Consider the following 18,148-nt stretch of genomic DNA (forward strand, 5'->3'; position numbering starts at 1 on the left):
GTCCAGGTGGTGAACTGGTTTGCCTGCAGTCCAGATCCTTCACCTACAGATAACATATGGCACATCAATAAACAAAGAGATGTCAAAGATGACCACAAACTCTCCAGTAGCTAGAACACTACATCAGGCAAGAATGGGGCCAAATTCCAACACCAAAACTTCAGAAACTCAACTTTGATGCCCAGACGTCTTCAAACTATTTTGAAAAGAAGAGGAGATGCTACACCATCGTAAACATGCCCCTATCCCAACTATTTTGAGACCTGTAGCAGGCATCAAATTTGAAGAGAGCTCATTTTGTGCATAAAGTTGTATAATTTCTCAGTTTAAACATTTGTTATCTGTGTTCTTCCTTGAATATAATATTGGTTATTTGAAGTTCTTTTAGCTTTGATTTTATAAAAAAAAAAGCATTTCCAGAATTCAGGTTGTAAATGTCCCAATGTATTTAGGAACCTAAGCCTCAACAGACTCCACCAAAAGTGTCCTGTAGCTGTTTATAGTATTTTTACGACATTGAGAATAAATTGTGGACCCTTCCTTCCTACAAATGTGCTTCAATTCATTTTTGGGTTGCACAGCCTTCTTCTGGTTATGCAGATTATTTTTTGTTTTCTCTAGATTACAAAGATCTGGGACATACCATGGTAAGTAATATATTTTAGCATTTTAGCTTTTGTTTAGCTTTTGTTTTTTTATTTTTAGAGTTAGTGTACAAGCTATTTTATGAGGAATGAATAGAGCACTCCACATGACAAGGGATACTGTCATGAGAAAATCCACTGGACTGAACAATTAAAGATCTAATAGCACGGTTTATGCACCTTCTTTAGCTATTTACTTACTTGTAAGACACACATTTGCTTCCCATTACTATTTGCATTTGTACTGTGTTGTGCTAACTGAGTCAGTGTGTTTGCAGTCAAACTTCCTGGCACACCTATGCTTATGCATGACACATGAGTGGGTGAAAAGGATGCAAGCTTGAGAAATCAAATATTGTCTGTAAAAGACAAACAATAAAGCAAATCGACAGACATATATAGCTGTGACCGATGTGACTCAATGATAAAATGTCAGAAATATGAACAGTGAAATGGTATGGTAATAACTGCCACCTTGGCTACCCACACACATCTGTATCATTTACAAGTTAAAAATATCACAGGCCTATCACAGTATGACTAACAATCGATCTGCGTGTATGTATGTATGGCTCAATTGCTAAATAGATACTTTTGCTTTCTGTGCATATAAAGTAACTTTTTTAAATGTAATTTGATGTGGATACCAGAATGAGACACCTCATCGGGTAACAGTATCATGATACAATGATCATTTTGATGATTCAATACTTAAATACTACATAAATACAAATAACATTTTTGATTGAAATTTTTGATTATTCATAACTAATGAATAATAGTTTGGGCATTACGTAACCTTTATGTAAAAAAATAAATAAAATGTTCCAGTTACTATATCTTTAATTTTGATGGAATAAGATGCATTAGAAGCAGAATTTGAAATAGCTATTTACACCTGTGACACACATCAGTTAAATTATGTATTAATGTGTCAAACCGTGATGTTGCTCAGCAACTGTAATTAACTAATCTCTGCTTTACATAACTCCCTTAATAACAAGTTCTTCCTTGTCTTGACTTGTCTGAGGTGCATCCCGCATTTTTCACATTTCTCCATGTTTCTTTGACACTCTCATGCCATGTGTAAACTAAAGCATTCCTGCACAAAAACATACTGTGGTAAAAACAGTGTGACAGAATCTGCACGTTCCACTGTCAAACCACCTAGCTTTTGGCATGAACAAAATAACCTCAACCATCTAAAAACGGTTACAGTTCTGCGTTTGTACATTTGCAAACTCTACCTCTACATAGCCACTTACCTGTTTACAGTGTAGACACATATATTTTACATTTTATTTTATTGTCATTATATATTGTTATTTTGATGTATACTTCTTGTTGCAAGTATTTATTTTACATTCTACATTTAAATTTTTTTTCTTCTTTCTCTTTGCACAGTCCTGGAATGTACCAGAATAGCATTTCAAAGTTGTACTTATACAAATTGTATGTGACAAATAAAAAGAAATAAAATCTTGAATCTTCACAAACAGTTCGTCTTCCATTACAGGTGTGAGGTTAGCCTAAAGCATGCTAATAATGGAAGTGATAATGAGGAATATTTCAAGAAAAAAATCCTCAAGAAACATGAACTAAAAAATTCAAAAGACAATAGTGCCATTAAACCACCAATAACTTTTAAAGACATTTTGACATTCATATATCCATCTACTCTAACTTGGTAAACTTGCTCAGTAGCTCACCTGGTACAGCAATGCGAAACACTTGAGCATGAGTCTCGCAAAGCACAAGTCAGCATTAAAATCTTTAATATACTTCTAAAAATCTAAAATGAAGTTTTTTTGTTTATATGCTTTAAGCACCACTTTCAGTTTGAATGTGTCACAAAACAATACAATAAACAATGCGACATTCATTTAGCTGAAACGTCACTACAGGCCTGGGTTGGACAAGTTATATAATTAATTAATAATTTAAAAATATAAATAAAACATACACTATAAGAAAAAAGGTACAGGTCATTTTCTGCCAAAAGATTATCTGTCAGGCTTTGTGGTAAGGGATGAGCAAAGACTCAAATGCAGACTTCAATAGGCATTATTTAAGTTATAAAATAAAAAGAAACAAAAAGTACCCTGGGGCCAAAACACAACTAGCAGCTAGACAGATCAGGACAGGAACAGACAAGGCACAAAGGCAACATGTAATCATTTTTTTTTTTTTTTTTTTTTTTCAAACAAAGGGTTGCTTTTAGATGTTTATACTGATCATTCTTTTTGTATTTTGTATGTTAAAAACATATTTATACATTTTAAAATGTGTTAAAATTTTAAAATTCAACTCCCTCAGAGCTAATAACCATTTTACAGTTTTTGACGCCATATAGCCGATCTCTGGGTCTGATGATAACAAATTTAGCATAGCTTAGCATAGATCACTGAATCCAATAAGACCAGTAGCATCGAGTTCAAAAATGACCAAAGAGTTTCAGTATTTTTCCTATTTAAAACTTGACTCTTCTGTAGTTATATACTCTTTTGTATATCTTTTGAGTCATATCGGCTTAGAAAATCACAACACATTTTCCGCCGGTCTTAGTACACAATAGAACTACAGAAGAGTCAAGTGTTTAATAGGAAAAATATCAAAACTCTCTGGTCATTTTTTAATGCGATGCTACGGGTCTAATTGGATTTAATGATCTATGCTAAGCTATGCTAAAGTACTCTTGCCAGAACCGGAGATCGGCTGGATGGATGGTAATTTGTATGATAACATTACAAAATGCTATTTATTTTCATAAAAGAATTTTTACAAAAAAATGATGTCGTATGGTAAAAATTAAACTTTCAAATACTAAAATCACAGAACATTTTCATTAGAAGAAAAAAAAAATTAACACTGTGAAATGTAATCCTGATAAACATGCAAACACTGGCAAATCATTAGAGTCTGCATGCTAAACAAAGCCTGGAAGACCCAAGTCGCCTTTTCAGCTGTTACTTATAAACAGCTCTTTATATAGCTATCTGTCTCCACTGAACTTTCTGAAATCATGCTGTAGAAGTCAACATATCTGATGATGCACACTTCTGCCTCCAGTAAAAAGGAAGTATAAATCATCCTACAGTCACAAGATCATTTTATCATACACATGCTTAAAATCCACATAATTCCAGAGGCTGTTCATCACACCATCTTCCAACACTTTTTATAACGAAGGCCATTAGTCGGTTGATTCATAGAGCTAAAATATATATATATATATATATATATATATATATATATATATATAATGCACAAAACTACAGACTATTTATTCAATTTAATGGATGGATGGATGCCTAAAATATGACAGAATGTTCATTTTTAGGTGAACTACATTAAGGCAATGCAAAACTAGCATAAAATGATTCACAAGCTATTTTTAATCTAATTGGGACAAAGAAAAAAATATCACTCTCATTTTCTCTTTCAGCTTACTCAGCATCTCAGAAGCATTTCAACAAGCACTATCTATGCTGACTTACCCTTCAACAAATAAACTTCATTGATTCATTCTCATCACATACCTCTTTGCTCTTAAACTGTTAAGTCCATTGTAATTGTTGGCAGGAAAGTCACCAAATACTCAGAACTGAAAAATAAAATGTCATTACATGTAAACACTGAACCCATATCTGTCAGCTTCCAATTTGAATACAGGAGGAAGAGACAGAACATTAAGACATTGCATATTGTAATTTGTAATATTGTATACTGTAAAATCTACATGAAATGGAAGTTTCAACTTACCTAACTAACATATTGTTATGTATTTCTAAGAGAAATGACTTATCTAGCAAGAAAACTGTCTTGCATACATTAGTAGAGAATCATAAACATTAAGTGAGTTGTTCACAATAAGACCAGTAACACATTGTTTCAGTTTTAATTTTGTGCCAAATATCACGAAGAAGCAAGAATGTGGGTACGTTGTTCATAAGAATGGATGTGATTCAGCCACACGAACAAGGGAACAGCAGATAACGCTGATAAATAGCCATGACAGCTTTGTAGTGGCAAATAATGTTAAATTCATATTTTAACACATTAACAATCATATGACCTCAAGGGCTTTGATAATATTTCTTTGTGGAAATAAAAGATGTTACAAAAGTGTTTCAAAAACATGAATGAAATAAGTGCACATATATTTGTGTGACATTTGTAAGTGCCATCAAAGCTTGCTATTTAAATTAAAATAAAAACATCCTCTGCATCCCCCACATATTCTATGCTCTATCATGTGCCCATGCAACTTTGTTTTATTTTATTATTATTAATAAATCGCAGCCTTTGCGATTTGATAATTAAGCTAGTATTCAATTTTGTGATTTGGTTTTATTCTGATCAATTAGGCAACCTAAATTCAACTGACAAGAACATAAGGTATAATGAGGCTAAACGAGCCATCCAGTATGTGCAATTTAGAGTCTGCCAGCAAAGCTAGCTCAAATGATGCGTCCAAGCCTTCGTTTACCACCAATTGAAAGTTAAAACTAGCAACAATGGCTTGACTCATTTCTATGCTGTTATACAACCACTTCAGAACATTATTGTTTTGCTGATGGAGCTATGCTATTGCAGTAGCTTCATTTGCTTGGGCTGGTAGAAGACATAAGGGGTAATGACTGCTTTGAAAATCATCCCAAATTCTCATATTTCATCAGATCTAGTCAAATTAAAAGCCTGAACTTAACAGGGTTAAGGCCATTGCTGCAGGTATTCGATTGGTCCATCAAATACTGGGAAAACAAACAACATGCGATATGTAAAGAGCGCTTTAAAGCCACCTGCAGGCACTAGACACACCTTATTTTCCTTATTTTATTTTGCTACCTTTGCGGTTTTCAGAGCACCTGATCTGAACAAATCACCAGAGACTTTCAGACAAGGGGCAACAAAGCTTCAGCAAGAAACGTTTGCATAGATTGTCTGAACTAAACAAACAGCTCACAATAACCAAGTCAAGAATGAATAAGTCTGTAAAAGTTTCTAAAGATGCAGCTGCAGGAAAATTCCAGATCCCATATGGAATTGCCTGGATTTCTTTGATCATAAAACATGTCTGTGTAAATGCTTACAAATGCCACTTCAAATGGAGATTTTGTGCCACCTCTGTATTACAAACACATTTTTTGTTGATGCCGATTTAACAGGTAACAGCCCTATAGTGTCTTACTTACGTAAGATTTAGACACAAATGATGATGTTAGGTTGATGATTAATTTATGATTAAGTAAAAATCATTTAAACTTATTAGAAAAGTTTATTTCTGTAAAATAAAAACTCAAAATAGCAAAATAGTATATACTAATTAATGCAATAAACAAAATATTGTTTTATTATTATTATTATTTGATGTCAGTGAGAAACCTGTACAGACCCATATTCTTCTATTATGTTTAAAGCTAATTATCCATGTTTAAATAGATAGAAAATGCTCACTCCTGCTGAATGTTACTTAATGGATTATTAAAACCAATGTCCTAGAACTCAGGTGCAACTCAGCTCAGATCAACTCCAACACACCTGCCTGGGAGTTTCTAGCACTCATTTAAACTGGATCAGGTGTGTTTAACTAGAAATGGAGCTAAACTCAGCAGGACAGCAGCCCTATTCGGACGGAACTAGTTTTCTCACTTGACGTCTGCAGTTTTCATGTACCATTTCGGACAGGACTAACATCTCTGTGTTTATTACAAAGATGAGAGGATCTGTTTTGTACATATGGGCAAGATGTGTGCATTGAGCATAGTCATTCAGATGGATTAAAATTATTATAACCATGAATACCATTGTGAAACTAAATGGCTAGTAGCAAAACCATGTTAATATGTGGTTACTTTAGTTTAAATTTTTATAAAGGTGCATGACATTAAAACATTATGTAATTGAGTGCAGAAATTAACGAATAATCTTACCTGATACTGATATTACAATAGCCAGTCTTAAAGGTTTACATGGTCTGGCTCTTTATTGTATTAATGTTTTTTTTATTTCATTTCTAAGAGCATTTACAGTATTTTGCGTTGGCCAAAACACAGAAGAATGAATAACATCCCAAAAATAATATCAACGGCAATCACAGAAATCGCATTCGGACGGGATCGAACTAAAATCTCTGTAACGACCCCCAGTAAAACAAGTCCCGTTCGAATAGGGCTTTAGACATCCCTGCACTAGAAGAACCAGGTTTTGTGTGCTTTGTTTATTTAAATTGGAAGGGCACCTGCGCAAAACTCGGTACACATCCAGTCTCATCTTCTTAACTAAAACACCTGACACACAGTTTTTGCAAAAGCTGTTAACCTACTTTTTTCCCAGCACGCACTGTTGATGAAAAGTACAATTGTCTGTTTGTTATTTGTTTTTCCATATTGTGTTTCTTTAGAATTGTGAATAGGTTTTCCAAAATTGTGAATGACATTTTTACATACATGCAAACAGCAGCAAATGACCGACAAAAACACAGCACGCACTCTGATCCCTATATATGACTGGATCGGAATTCTGAACTTCCAATGTTCTTTTAAAACTGAACTATATCCGGTATCTGCAGCTACACTATGCAGTTGGAGAAATATCTAAATGTAGACATAAAAATTTACACTGGAAAGGACGTAAAAATGACACAATTGGCACAATGAAATGATAATACACGCTTCTGCTTGCACAAAGGCTCAAAAGAAATAAAACTTAAATATGACTCCACTGGGTTGAGCCTCTGTTCTCCACTGAAAAGAGTCATTGTTGAGCACGGTTGGAGTTGTTGTCATCGCCAACATTGCTTTTTGGTGGCAAAAACATAACCTGCATTGATACGGAATATACCATCTGTCCACACAAATGCACATATCTGATTTAAATCTGATTTATTTACTTGGCCTAAAACCAATCTGAGTATCTATACATTTATGCATGGTTTTTCTGAAAACATGTTTGTGGGCCATATCTGATCTGAGCCACATGGGATGAAAAAAATCTGAACTTGGTTACTTGAACCACGTAATGCAAATGCTGACTTAATTTGCTAAGCTGATACCTTGACCTAAAACGGGTATCAATCATGTTCCTAGAGAGCCACCTTCCAACAGAGCTCTGCAGTAGACAATAAACACTCATGAACCAGATGACTGAGGTGTCTTTTGCAGCTTAATAGACTTAAACTACTGAAAATAACAGAAAATGAATTATTTTTAAATAAACTTGAAATTTTGGCAAGATGATGAGAACTTGATCCATCTTGGTAAGCACTCAAACAGTGCAAACTGTTGGGGGAAACATATATGCAAATATTGAACATATGCAGTGTGTGTGTATGTGTGTGTGTGTATACACGATATGAATTCTCTCAATGTCTCACTGTGATTCGTGAAAAAATATACATATACACTAAGTTTACAAATTTGCCAAAAAAGTCACAAAGCTGTGTTGGTATATTTTGGTATAAGAGAAAATGACCCACTGCTTTTTATTAAATAATGTTAATTTTAATTCAAAGACTATGCAGTGTTTTATTTTTGACTGCATCTTCAATTTCCTTCATGAACAATGCTGCTTAATAGGGTAATGGCGTGGCCTCTTTATTATTACGAAGTTTCTTGAGGTTCATTTATTTATTATGTCTTTGAGAACTGTAAAACAGTATATTATGTCAATAATATAAAGTGCGTTTAATCTATGCACTGATATCACAAGTGGGACATTTCTTCACTATGCACAGACATCCTCTGGCGTGCCCAGACTGCACAAACCACACCCAACCATCACAAACACTGCCAGAGAGGTCAAAGCATGAATTATATATGGAGATCAGATATCGGAGAAAGCCAAGAACAGCACAGAGAACAGTTTATGGTTGTGTTGGGGGGTGAAACACATTATATTTAGCACATGGATTTTTTTATCCTGTCTCTTCTGAACCACAGCAAACAAAGCACTTTACTAATTAGTATCAGATAAGATTAACTACTTGATTAATCATATTAGACAAAAACCTGTCTAATCCCCTTCTTATCATGAAAGCTACGTGGGAGAGTAAGCAAAGATCAGCATGGTCATTATTTGCATCATTCAGGCTAGACTAAAAGTCATCTAAGCTCATTATGCAAGAGCTCATGGATCATTAAAGATTATGAACGATCATTATTGGCCTCACGGTTTTGGCCACATCAGTGTTAGTCTTTTTGTAGTGAGGTAGTGTCACATTACCTTCAGGCCATCATTACCTGTGTCTGACCTTTCAAAACACCACAAAATTTTCACATCATCTGCTTGTATCGCTCTTATCACACTGACAGGTCGCACTGCAGAAATGCTGAAATATCATTAAGCGTTTTGTTGTTGTTGCTCTTTGGAACAATCAATTGATATAGCTTTCATGGAAAAACCTTTAAATGATGCATTACATTTCATGCAGCCACTTAATCAGGGGACAATTAAGCGTACCAAAAGAATAAGACATCACAAAGTTTAATGAGAAAGAAGCACCCAACTCAAAAAGGAAAAGATAAATTAAATTAAGTTAAATTAAATTAAAATATACAAATAGAATTCCCAGACATACAATACGATGAGTAATGGATGAACTCTATTGTTTTTATATTTTACCACGTTAAATTAATAATAAAGTTAAATCTGTTATGCTATATTAAGAAATATTTATGATGTCAAATTAAATAATATTTGTTTAATATATCAATAAATGGCGGTCACGTTATTTTTTAGGTGGTTTACCTGGCATTCTTGTTTCAGAACACATTTTGATTAACAACCTATCACCATGAGAGTAGCTAAAACATAAAATACAAAACAATTATTTAAAAGGTATATTCCATAAAGAACATGTATTTGTAAATTGATTATTTCACTTATTAGACAAATGCAATATTTAAGCAGGCTACTAAAACAACAGTTTAAATGGCAAAATATGTGCTTTGCTAAATTAAGTTAAAAATTAAGGGGAAAAAAGCATATTTGCATATTCTTCATAAGTGATTTTCAATGATTAAATGAAAACTAAATAAACAAATATGAGGCTATTGCAAAAATGTGTGCGTGTCTATGTGCTTAAAAAAACGCGTTTGATTTTTATTTATTTATTTTATATTAATGTAAGTGACAGCATCTCCTACTGTAAGTGTATAATGTCCGGGGAATGTAAACAAAGTCAAAAGCACGTCAACTCACTTGATCAAAGCACTGTAGCATACTATAATCCATATTGACAAAGATTAGCATAGCGTAATAAGAACAACAGAAAATGATATATAAAAAAACGTACAGCCATTAAGGAAACCCACACCTTATCTGAGCGGCCGTCTGTACGATTTCATCCGATTGAAGGCGAACACAGCTGGGCGTGGAAATCCACCACAGGAGTCAAACCGTTCACTGCTTCCACCTGATCCGAAGCTTAGTCGAGATATACGGCTGTCCATGCATAGGAAGACTAGCTTTTGTCATCGCATTCTATGTTATTGTGAAGTAACGTCCTGCCGGCATGAGAGCATGTTGTATGAAAACAGCTGACACTGACGTAAGCGTTCCTCACACTGCGGGTATACCCGGAAATGGGCGTTCTTAGCGGCGCGGACGTTGTTTCTGATTTGGGCCTATCCCTATCATAAGCAGACGCCGCATTTGGCTGCGCGCCCCCCTCTGGCAACGGTCAGGGAAGTATTTGGTGACGGAAACGGTGCTTTTAGAAACTCAGAGCCAATTAAATGAATTATCTTTTAAAGCAGTTCGCTATTTTTTGTGAGAGCTGGAGTCACGACACCAGTGCTGTAAACGCAGCTCTCTGCTGGTCAAAAAGTTGTAAATGCTAGCAAACTTAAACTGTGTCAAACTGTGACACCTTTTACGAACTAATTTATGTTTTAGCATAATGTGTTCTTTTATTAATTTAGTGCTGGTTTTATGTAGGCTAGCCATTTTTAGAGAGAACTTGGCTAATCAGGCCAGTTGGAGTCAATTAGTTCACTTTTTTATTATGTGCGTTGTTAAAACTAGCAGACAAAAGTAGTCTGAAATAATTTTTACATTTCTTCATATTTTTCTGAGAACTTGAATTAACATGAATTAACTAGCCAATTGGAATTCAAAGGTATTTATTAGTTGAACATATGATGAATGGGCCTATCATTTGGTGTTTTGCCCTCTACTCCACCAGATCATCAAAATTAGCAACAACCGTGGCACGGGCATTAGATTTGTCATATTATTTTTTACATTATTTATTTAGTAGACTATATTTTCTTTGGTTCTTGTCTTCTTGCATGCTTTTGTTTGGGATTATTCAGTTTTTTGCAATGTAGATGGATCTGCCCACTGTATTATGACAATAACCTATTCAGTACCTATTCAGACTGCAGCTTTGACATTAAAACCAAAATCTAGGATCCAAAAACGGCATATTGTCTCTTTATGTTGAAAGCTCAGAAGGTTCAAATTTGTGAAGTTGTATATTTTTAATTTGCCCTTGATGGCAATTTGTGCTCTCTCAATGATTCTGTCATTCCTAATTATTAAAAATAGATCATAATTTTTTTTTGTCTGTATTTGTCTATACAATTACAATAAAAGACCTGAAAACAGCTGTCTATCAGCAGTCATCATCATCCGATCTCAGCTTCAGAATGCAAAGAATGGCAGAAAGTCCAGATCACATTATACCCAAAAATACACATTACAATATAATTAGTATAATATTCATTATAGCCAAAAAACCTGTAATCGACCCCTAAGGAGCCACAAATATGTACTGCGTTGAAAGTCTAAATAGCTATCACGTTTTTTTGCTTTGTCATTAGGGATATGCAGTGTAGATTCTTGTGATTTCCTCAAATCGTTTTACCATAAGGATTCCAATTTACGGGGAAATTTGAAGGGGGTCTAATCATAGGTCTAAATAGGTTCTTGTGCTGTACATTTGACTCTTGAACAGCAGGTGTCACCAGCATGCAGCGTTTTGAATGCTTCGAAAGGGTGAATCATTTTGTGAACACTTTGGTTCAATTGATTCGAACGTTTGAACGAATCGATTGAATGAACAATTGAATAATTCACTCATTAAAATGCCTTTTTTGATTGAATTGGAATTGGTTTTCTCAGCCATTTTACCCATTTCAAATGTTAAACCACCCTAAAATGCCCTTTTGTCATCCTAACATAAGCCGTGAATGCGCTAACGTTAGAGAGAGGTGTTGCTAGGTTTTTAGTTTATTTAATATTTTATTTTATTTATTTATTTATTTATTTATTATTATAAAGAACCTGTTGTCTAAAAAACTGGACCAAATAAACAACCCGGTCAAAAAAATAAGACCAAATAATCGACCCCTTTTGGATGGTGAGGCATGAGCTCATTGAACTTACTCCGTAAACCATGACGCAAACGTATTTTGGAAATAAGGTCAAAATAAGTGGACCTGGCAACTACCTAAGGTAGTTACGCCCTTGCGTAAAGCACCACCTCCAGACACGCAGGTGTGTTCATTTCCAAACACTGATAAGCACGTGGAACAGAACTTGTAGTTGTAGACGTTCAGCGAGTGTGGACGCTTAACGAAATATTTCGCAAAATACTGAAATACTAACATATTTAAATGGATGATTCTGAACATCCCGTAAGTACATAAAGCAACAACATCGTACGTTGGTTTGCACATATTTGGTTAGAAAAGCCAATGCCATGCATGTTGCCTATCATAAGTTTACGCATTCACACCAATGTTTTTGATAGTACTTTACAATGAGGTTCAATTAGTTAGCCTTAAAACATTTAGTAAAACACATTTAAACTTAATACATTTAAAAAAACACACACAAAAGCATAATACATCTGTTACGGTAGTAATCTTTGTTATCGTTCATTGAAAACTTTCTGCTGTTCTTGTTTACTCAAATCCATCAAATAACGTGAATATGTAAAACAACTTTTACTTAATGACGTGTTAATGTTGTGACTAATCTGTTGATTGTTGAAATTAACTAGGATTAATACATTCTTCAGAAGTTTAACTAATGTAGGTAACTTGTTTTGTTTTTTTGGGGGGGGGGTTGTATGCGATTTAAGAAATGCAATTCTGGTATAGGTGTATAATTTTGCAACTGACCCCCAAAAAAAGTGTTTGTTAAAGTTTTAGGTGAAACTGTATTTATACTAGTTTATATATCTGTGTGTGACTAGTTAAAATGTGTTTTCCCCTTTTATAATTGTAACTTTTGAAGTTTACTTATCTGTTAGATATATGTGGATTTTTAATAGATTCATAGATTCAAGTTTTAAAATGAGCAATATTTTCAACTGTTCTAAGCAATGTTTTGTTTTTATTTTGCTGTTATCAGGAGAAAAAAGGGGAATCTGTTCCTGAAGCCAGTTGGCCAGAGAATGGGGATCAGTGGAGCGAAAAAGGAGAAGAGGATGAATGTGGACTACTGCAGGAAATGGCTGAAGAGGATGAGGAGATTGACCTCTACAATGAGGAGACATTTGGCTTAGGTATTATAACATTTGTGAACTTACTGGAGTTGTATGTCATGTACAAACTGTTAATGAATTGGAATCCGCTATAATTTTTTTTTTTTAATGAAGCTAAATGGCTGAAGCAGAAAGTTTCCTGTGCATGTCCTTTTTTTTTTTCTTGGAAGGGTATGGGGGAGAAAATGTTTTACATTTTTAAGCTAACTCTTATGTACTAATTATGCAACAAAAAAAAAAATTAACCCAGATGAAGCCACGAGTGATGAAAATCCAGCTGCTGACCCTATGGATCTCCTGCTGCTGTGTAGCGACAACTCTCCAACACCAGAGTCTTCACCTCCTCCACCAGCTCCACCACCCATATCACATTCCCCTCACGAATCACATTCACCCTCCAGACCAGGTTCTCGCATTTGGCCCCACACTCCAACAGGTCGGTCTCAGAGAGGAAGAGCAGGTCGAGGGCAGCTGTTTGATGACCCAGCTGTGGTGAAGACTGTGGAAGGTCGACCGAGCCTAAAGGTTTATGTGCCTGATGTTTTTCATAAATGTTGGTGGGAGTTTAATTTGAAAATTAACCAGCATTATTGGCTTTTTTAAATTTTTTTCTCTCTTCTCTCCTTCCTCTGTAGAGTCTTGATAGTGCCATTGTGGATTGCAGCCTCAGCTCCTACTGGGAGGACCTCAATTCAAATACAGTTTGTGATCTTCAGCATTTACCAATATTTAGCTTTTTTTTTGTTTGACCTAGGGTTTAATATTTTCTTTTTCTCACAGTGGATGATAGCACCTCAAAAGTCCAGTAGGCCACCTACGGCATCTATACTTCAGGTGCTTAAGCTAATCTCAAATTTGTATCTTGCAGTTATGCAATACAGCTTTTGATAACTTTGATCTTTATACTAATTAGGATCAGGCCATTGTGGGAGTCATTGATAGATCGAGACATGGCAGGGTTCCACCTGTTTCTCCAAATTTCCTGTCTCCTATGAGACCTTTTTCCACTAGCCGGGGCAGGAGAGGGCATCCTTTTGTTGGGTCCTTCAACCAGAGGTGTCATTATCAGGTGTGTTTCTAATGTACAGAGACCAAATATTTATGTTCTGTAAATGAGTGATGTTGGTATATCCAAAGATATCTGTGACTACAGTGTTAAAACAGAAAACAGTGTTAGATGTATCCATTCGTTCTTGCTTAGGCACAAAAGAATCCCATGGTTCCTTGCTCTCCCTTTCGTCCCCAAAGACTTTTTTCACCCCAGCAGCAATACAACCAGGTAACCTGTGTGAACATCAGCTAATTTGGAAGTTTCTGTTCTAAAATGCCCTTTTTCCAGTGGCTTATGTTTGGGTTTTGTTGCTTTTCCAGTCTGGAGGTTATCTTTCACCTTCCCGTCGTCCTCTCTCTACACCAGTGCCCCACACACCTAAAGTCATGCATCTGCAGTTTGGAACTGACTCCCCCAGGCCTGCTCCATTCTACAGCCCATCTTCCAACATCATGCAGGGCTTCAGGTTGGTGATCTGCTTTTTAAAGGAATAAGATTTGGTATACATGTTACTAACTTTGTATGAAATACAAAGGAAACACTTTTGAGTGCAAATGTATCATGACAAAATACATTCTTTGGTCTGTTTTCACATGTTTTGTTTTGGGTTGTTTGTTTTTTCCCAACTTTTAGAGCGCCTGGTCCCGTTGCCCAGTTCCATCCCCAGCATAAGCGTCTTTTGAGTCAACGACAGCAGAGACCTCACAAGTAAGTGCAAAGAGCATTGCTGCTTTTTCCACTTGGAAACCTAAATATGAGTTTATGTAATTCACAGAAAACCTGTGAGCTGGGACCCATATTCTCAAATCATGACCGATAAAGAGAAGGAATGGATAATCAGGTTGCAAATGATTCAGCTACAGAGTGAAAATCCACATCTGGATGACTACTATTACCAGGTCTGTACCGGTCCTGAACTGTTTAACTATCTTTAGAAATATTTAAGTGGCTGTTTGCTTTATTTGTGTAACTGCATTTATTTTTACAAATGTTTGAAAGATAGATGGAGAAACTGTCAAGTGTACTTGTTAATCTCTGCAGGAGTACTATCAGAGGATGGAAGCCAAACTTGCTGAAGAGGAGTTTTTGGGTGACCGGTTAAAGAAGGAACCACCTAAACTCACAACCCCTTATGTTACCAAAGCACTCTCTTATATCCCAGGTGTGGTGCATTGAGATGATGGAATGGACTTTTTTTACGTTTACAGTATTAATATTTGGCAGTATTTCTTGCATTCAGTTGTCCACATTGAAGGTTCGCTTGGGCAGGTTGCAGTGTCTACTTGTTTCTCACCTAGACGAGCAATTGATGCTGTTCATGCAAACACATCTGATGAGGTGAGACTTGATTTCTTTCAGTCTGCAATAATCTGTAACATTTTAATTGTGTGTGTGTGTGTGTGTGGGTTTTTTTTTTTTTTTTTGTGGTAGGAGCATAAAGACACAAGACAGCAAAGGTTGGAGGTGTTGAGCACTATTGAGAAGGTATGGTAAACTTTTTTTTTTTTTTATTTTTGTTTCCTTTGAGTATGCCCTATTCAACCCCTTTTTTTTTTCTCTTCCACAGTTGTACATAGTTTTGTTAGAAGTGGAAGAAGCAAACAAGATTAAGGCAACAGTGTCTGAAAAAGATGAGGAAAGGCGGTTGATGCAGAACATTAAGAGAAAGGTTGATCAGCTTTACAACGAGCTGCTGTGCACTAATCTATTGTAAGAATCTCTGAACTTTCTGTTATGAACAATGTAAGATTGTGATCTCATATACTACTATGGTGTACCATATCAAAGGGACTCTGGAGAAGAATTTCTTTCCTGTCTACTAATATCAAAAGGAAAGAGGATGCTTGCCAGACTCCTCCCCTTCCTGTCACATGATTCATCACTGCATATCCTGAGTGTGGTGACCAAAAACCTCCCAGTATTGATGAACAAAGACACGGATGAGGTCTGGAACATGTAATGTTGTGTTGTATTAGTATGTTTAAGTGTGTTGATCAAGCTCTAACCTCTTCACAGGCTCTGCCTGTTCTGTATCCATCTTTCCGTGCTGTGATTGATCAACTTGCATTCAGTCAGCTAATCAGAATTCTCAAAGAGTTCACCGCATCACTGCCTGACTCTAAAGACACACGGTTAACACTGGCCTGCCAAAACAAGGTCAAATTTTAAGACGTTTTCACTTGTCATCTTTCTTAGTTTAAGTGTAACCACGGTTAGATGATATTTAAGTGTTTTAACAGCTTTAGGGTTGTTTGATGGTATTGATATCTTAAAGGAAGTCTTTGTTTGCAGTTTGGTCTGTCGCTGTTGTATGCTCTGCTCTCGCAGGGAGAAAGGCTTTTATCATCTGACCTTCCCATGGAGCCCAGCATTGGAGATTTTGAGACCTGGTATTTTATTTTAATTTTTTTTTTTTAACCATTTGGTTTTTAGGGGGTTTTTTTTTCCAAATATTAATGTTTCAAAAGTGTATGTTCAATGAATGGCAACAAATTTGTTCCTCGTTTTAAATTCAATGGTATGTTAATGTAAACCATTTTTATAATGACCATTCAGGACAGACACAGTATTTCATGTGGCCCGGCAGCTATCCCAAACAACACTTGTTGAGCCACTACTTCTGCCCTCCAACCTGCTAACACTGTTCTGTCGATATCTGGACAAGCGGACAGTACACCAACTGAAGAACAACATGGAGTGAGTTCACTCAGTACTTGCACTTGCCATTTCTCTTAGGATGGGGGTGTCCAAACATGTTCTCGTGAAGGGGCCATTGTCCCTCAGAGTTTAGCGCCATGTTTTCTTCTTTAGTTGGTACATTAATTTTACATTATTATAACGTATGATGTCCTCATGCCTGCGCAAAATGCACTGTTATGAAATGCATGCCCCAAACCAGGTGTAAACTGTCCTTTAAAAAAAAAGCCACTCACTGAACTCAGCAGCTGTGACTCATTCATGGCAGTCAGTCATGGTTTTTAATGATCTCCTCTTCTAAAACTGTTAAATAACTTTTTTTTTTTTTTTTTTTTTTTTTTTTTTTTGGTTAAAGAGAACTTTTGTAGTATCCCAGATTTCTTAAGAGTTTTCTTCTTCTGATTGCAGATCAGCTACAGGATATCTGGCTGTAGCATCGTAAATGAGCAATGACCTCTCTACACTGACCTGAAACGTAGGATGATGTTAAGCAGAAATTGAACTGGATTTTGTGAACGGCCACATTCATCCCAAAATGTATCTTTCTTGTTTTGTTTTTTTTTCCTTTTTCTACACCAAGTTTCTTTTAATCCTAATTTCTTTATCAAGGTCAGATTTGCACACTAAGTGGTAATTAGCACTCTTTTTGACGTGGCTGATATTCAGTCATTTAATGACCATATAAAGCCAATACACGGGTAAAGCTGATCATGTTGGGTTTGTGGTCTGCAGGTCTTCAGAGCGAGCTGTTGGGGTTGATTTAATTATACATTTGCACTAAAGGTGTTTGGTTTAATTTTGTAATTTATAAAAACCTCTTGTTATATAAACATCTTTTGTTATGAATCCAACTGTGTTGGATAACTGTTAATTTCAAAAGTTTGTTTTTGCAGTATGGTTTCATTTTGTTTTTGTAAATGTTTGATCAGTGTTATATCTAATATGTACTTTCACTGTTGCAGAGCACATGCAAATTAAAAAAAATCAATAATAAAAATTTGTAAAAGGAACTGACTATGTAGACTACCTAAATCAGATGTCAAAGCCAGTTTGGTTTTGGACCTTGTCCTTTTTGTGCAAAAAGGCAAATTCTTTGGCGCACTCCTTTTAAAGGGGCTGTTAATTTGTTTGTTTTTTTTTTTTGGGTTTTTTTTGGCAAAAATTACATTTTCCTAAAATCTCTTCAAACATTTCATAAAGCGTTTTTTCAAGCATTGAAGTGATTTCTTTGAAATGACGTTGTAGCCAGTAATTCTACTA

General features: G+C 35.5%; 2 protein-coding genes across 7 annotated transcripts in view; one reads left to right on the top strand and one right to left on the bottom strand.

The window, feature by feature from the left end:
* Positions 1-10,209, bottom strand: part of ccser2b (coiled-coil serine-rich protein 2b) — a 49,853-nt gene extending 39,644 nt beyond the window's left edge. For 3 of the 6 annotated variants that reach the window (XM_043253841.1, XM_043253845.1, XM_043253846.1), the window contains exon 1: positions 9,961-10,209. The gene's annotated coding sequence lies outside the window, so the exon portion shown is untranslated. Of the gene's footprint in view, positions 1-4,183; positions 4,249-9,939 lie in introns of all 6 variants that reach the window. The other 3 variants (XM_043253843.1, XM_043253844.1, XM_043253842.1) reach the window with 3 other exon arrangements.
* A 1,946-nt stretch (positions 10,210-12,155) lies between these two features.
* On the top strand, positions 12,156-17,898 carry patl2 (PAT1 homolog 2). Its single transcript, XM_043253170.1, has 19 exons — positions 12,156-12,286; positions 13,008-13,161; positions 13,391-13,665; positions 13,776-13,841; positions 13,921-13,974; positions 14,054-14,209; positions 14,342-14,419; positions 14,512-14,657; positions 14,825-14,899; positions 14,967-15,090; positions 15,233-15,353; positions 15,432-15,529; positions 15,623-15,676; positions 15,759-15,901; positions 15,980-16,136; positions 16,208-16,348; positions 16,484-16,581; positions 16,748-16,888; positions 17,297-17,898. Exons 1-19 carry the CDS (start codon positions 12,266-12,268, stop codon positions 17,328-17,330), a joined length of 2,136 nt encoding a protein of 711 aa, XP_043109105.1. The 5' UTR covers positions 12,156-12,265; the 3' UTR covers positions 17,331-17,898.
* Positions 17,899-18,148: the final 250 nt, after the last annotated feature.

This window comes from Puntigrus tetrazona, chromosome 12 (assembly GCF_018831695.1).
Source record: "Puntigrus tetrazona isolate hp1 chromosome 12, ASM1883169v1, whole genome shotgun sequence".
Lineage (NCBI taxonomy): Eukaryota > Metazoa > Chordata > Actinopteri > Cypriniformes > Cyprinidae > Puntigrus > Puntigrus tetrazona.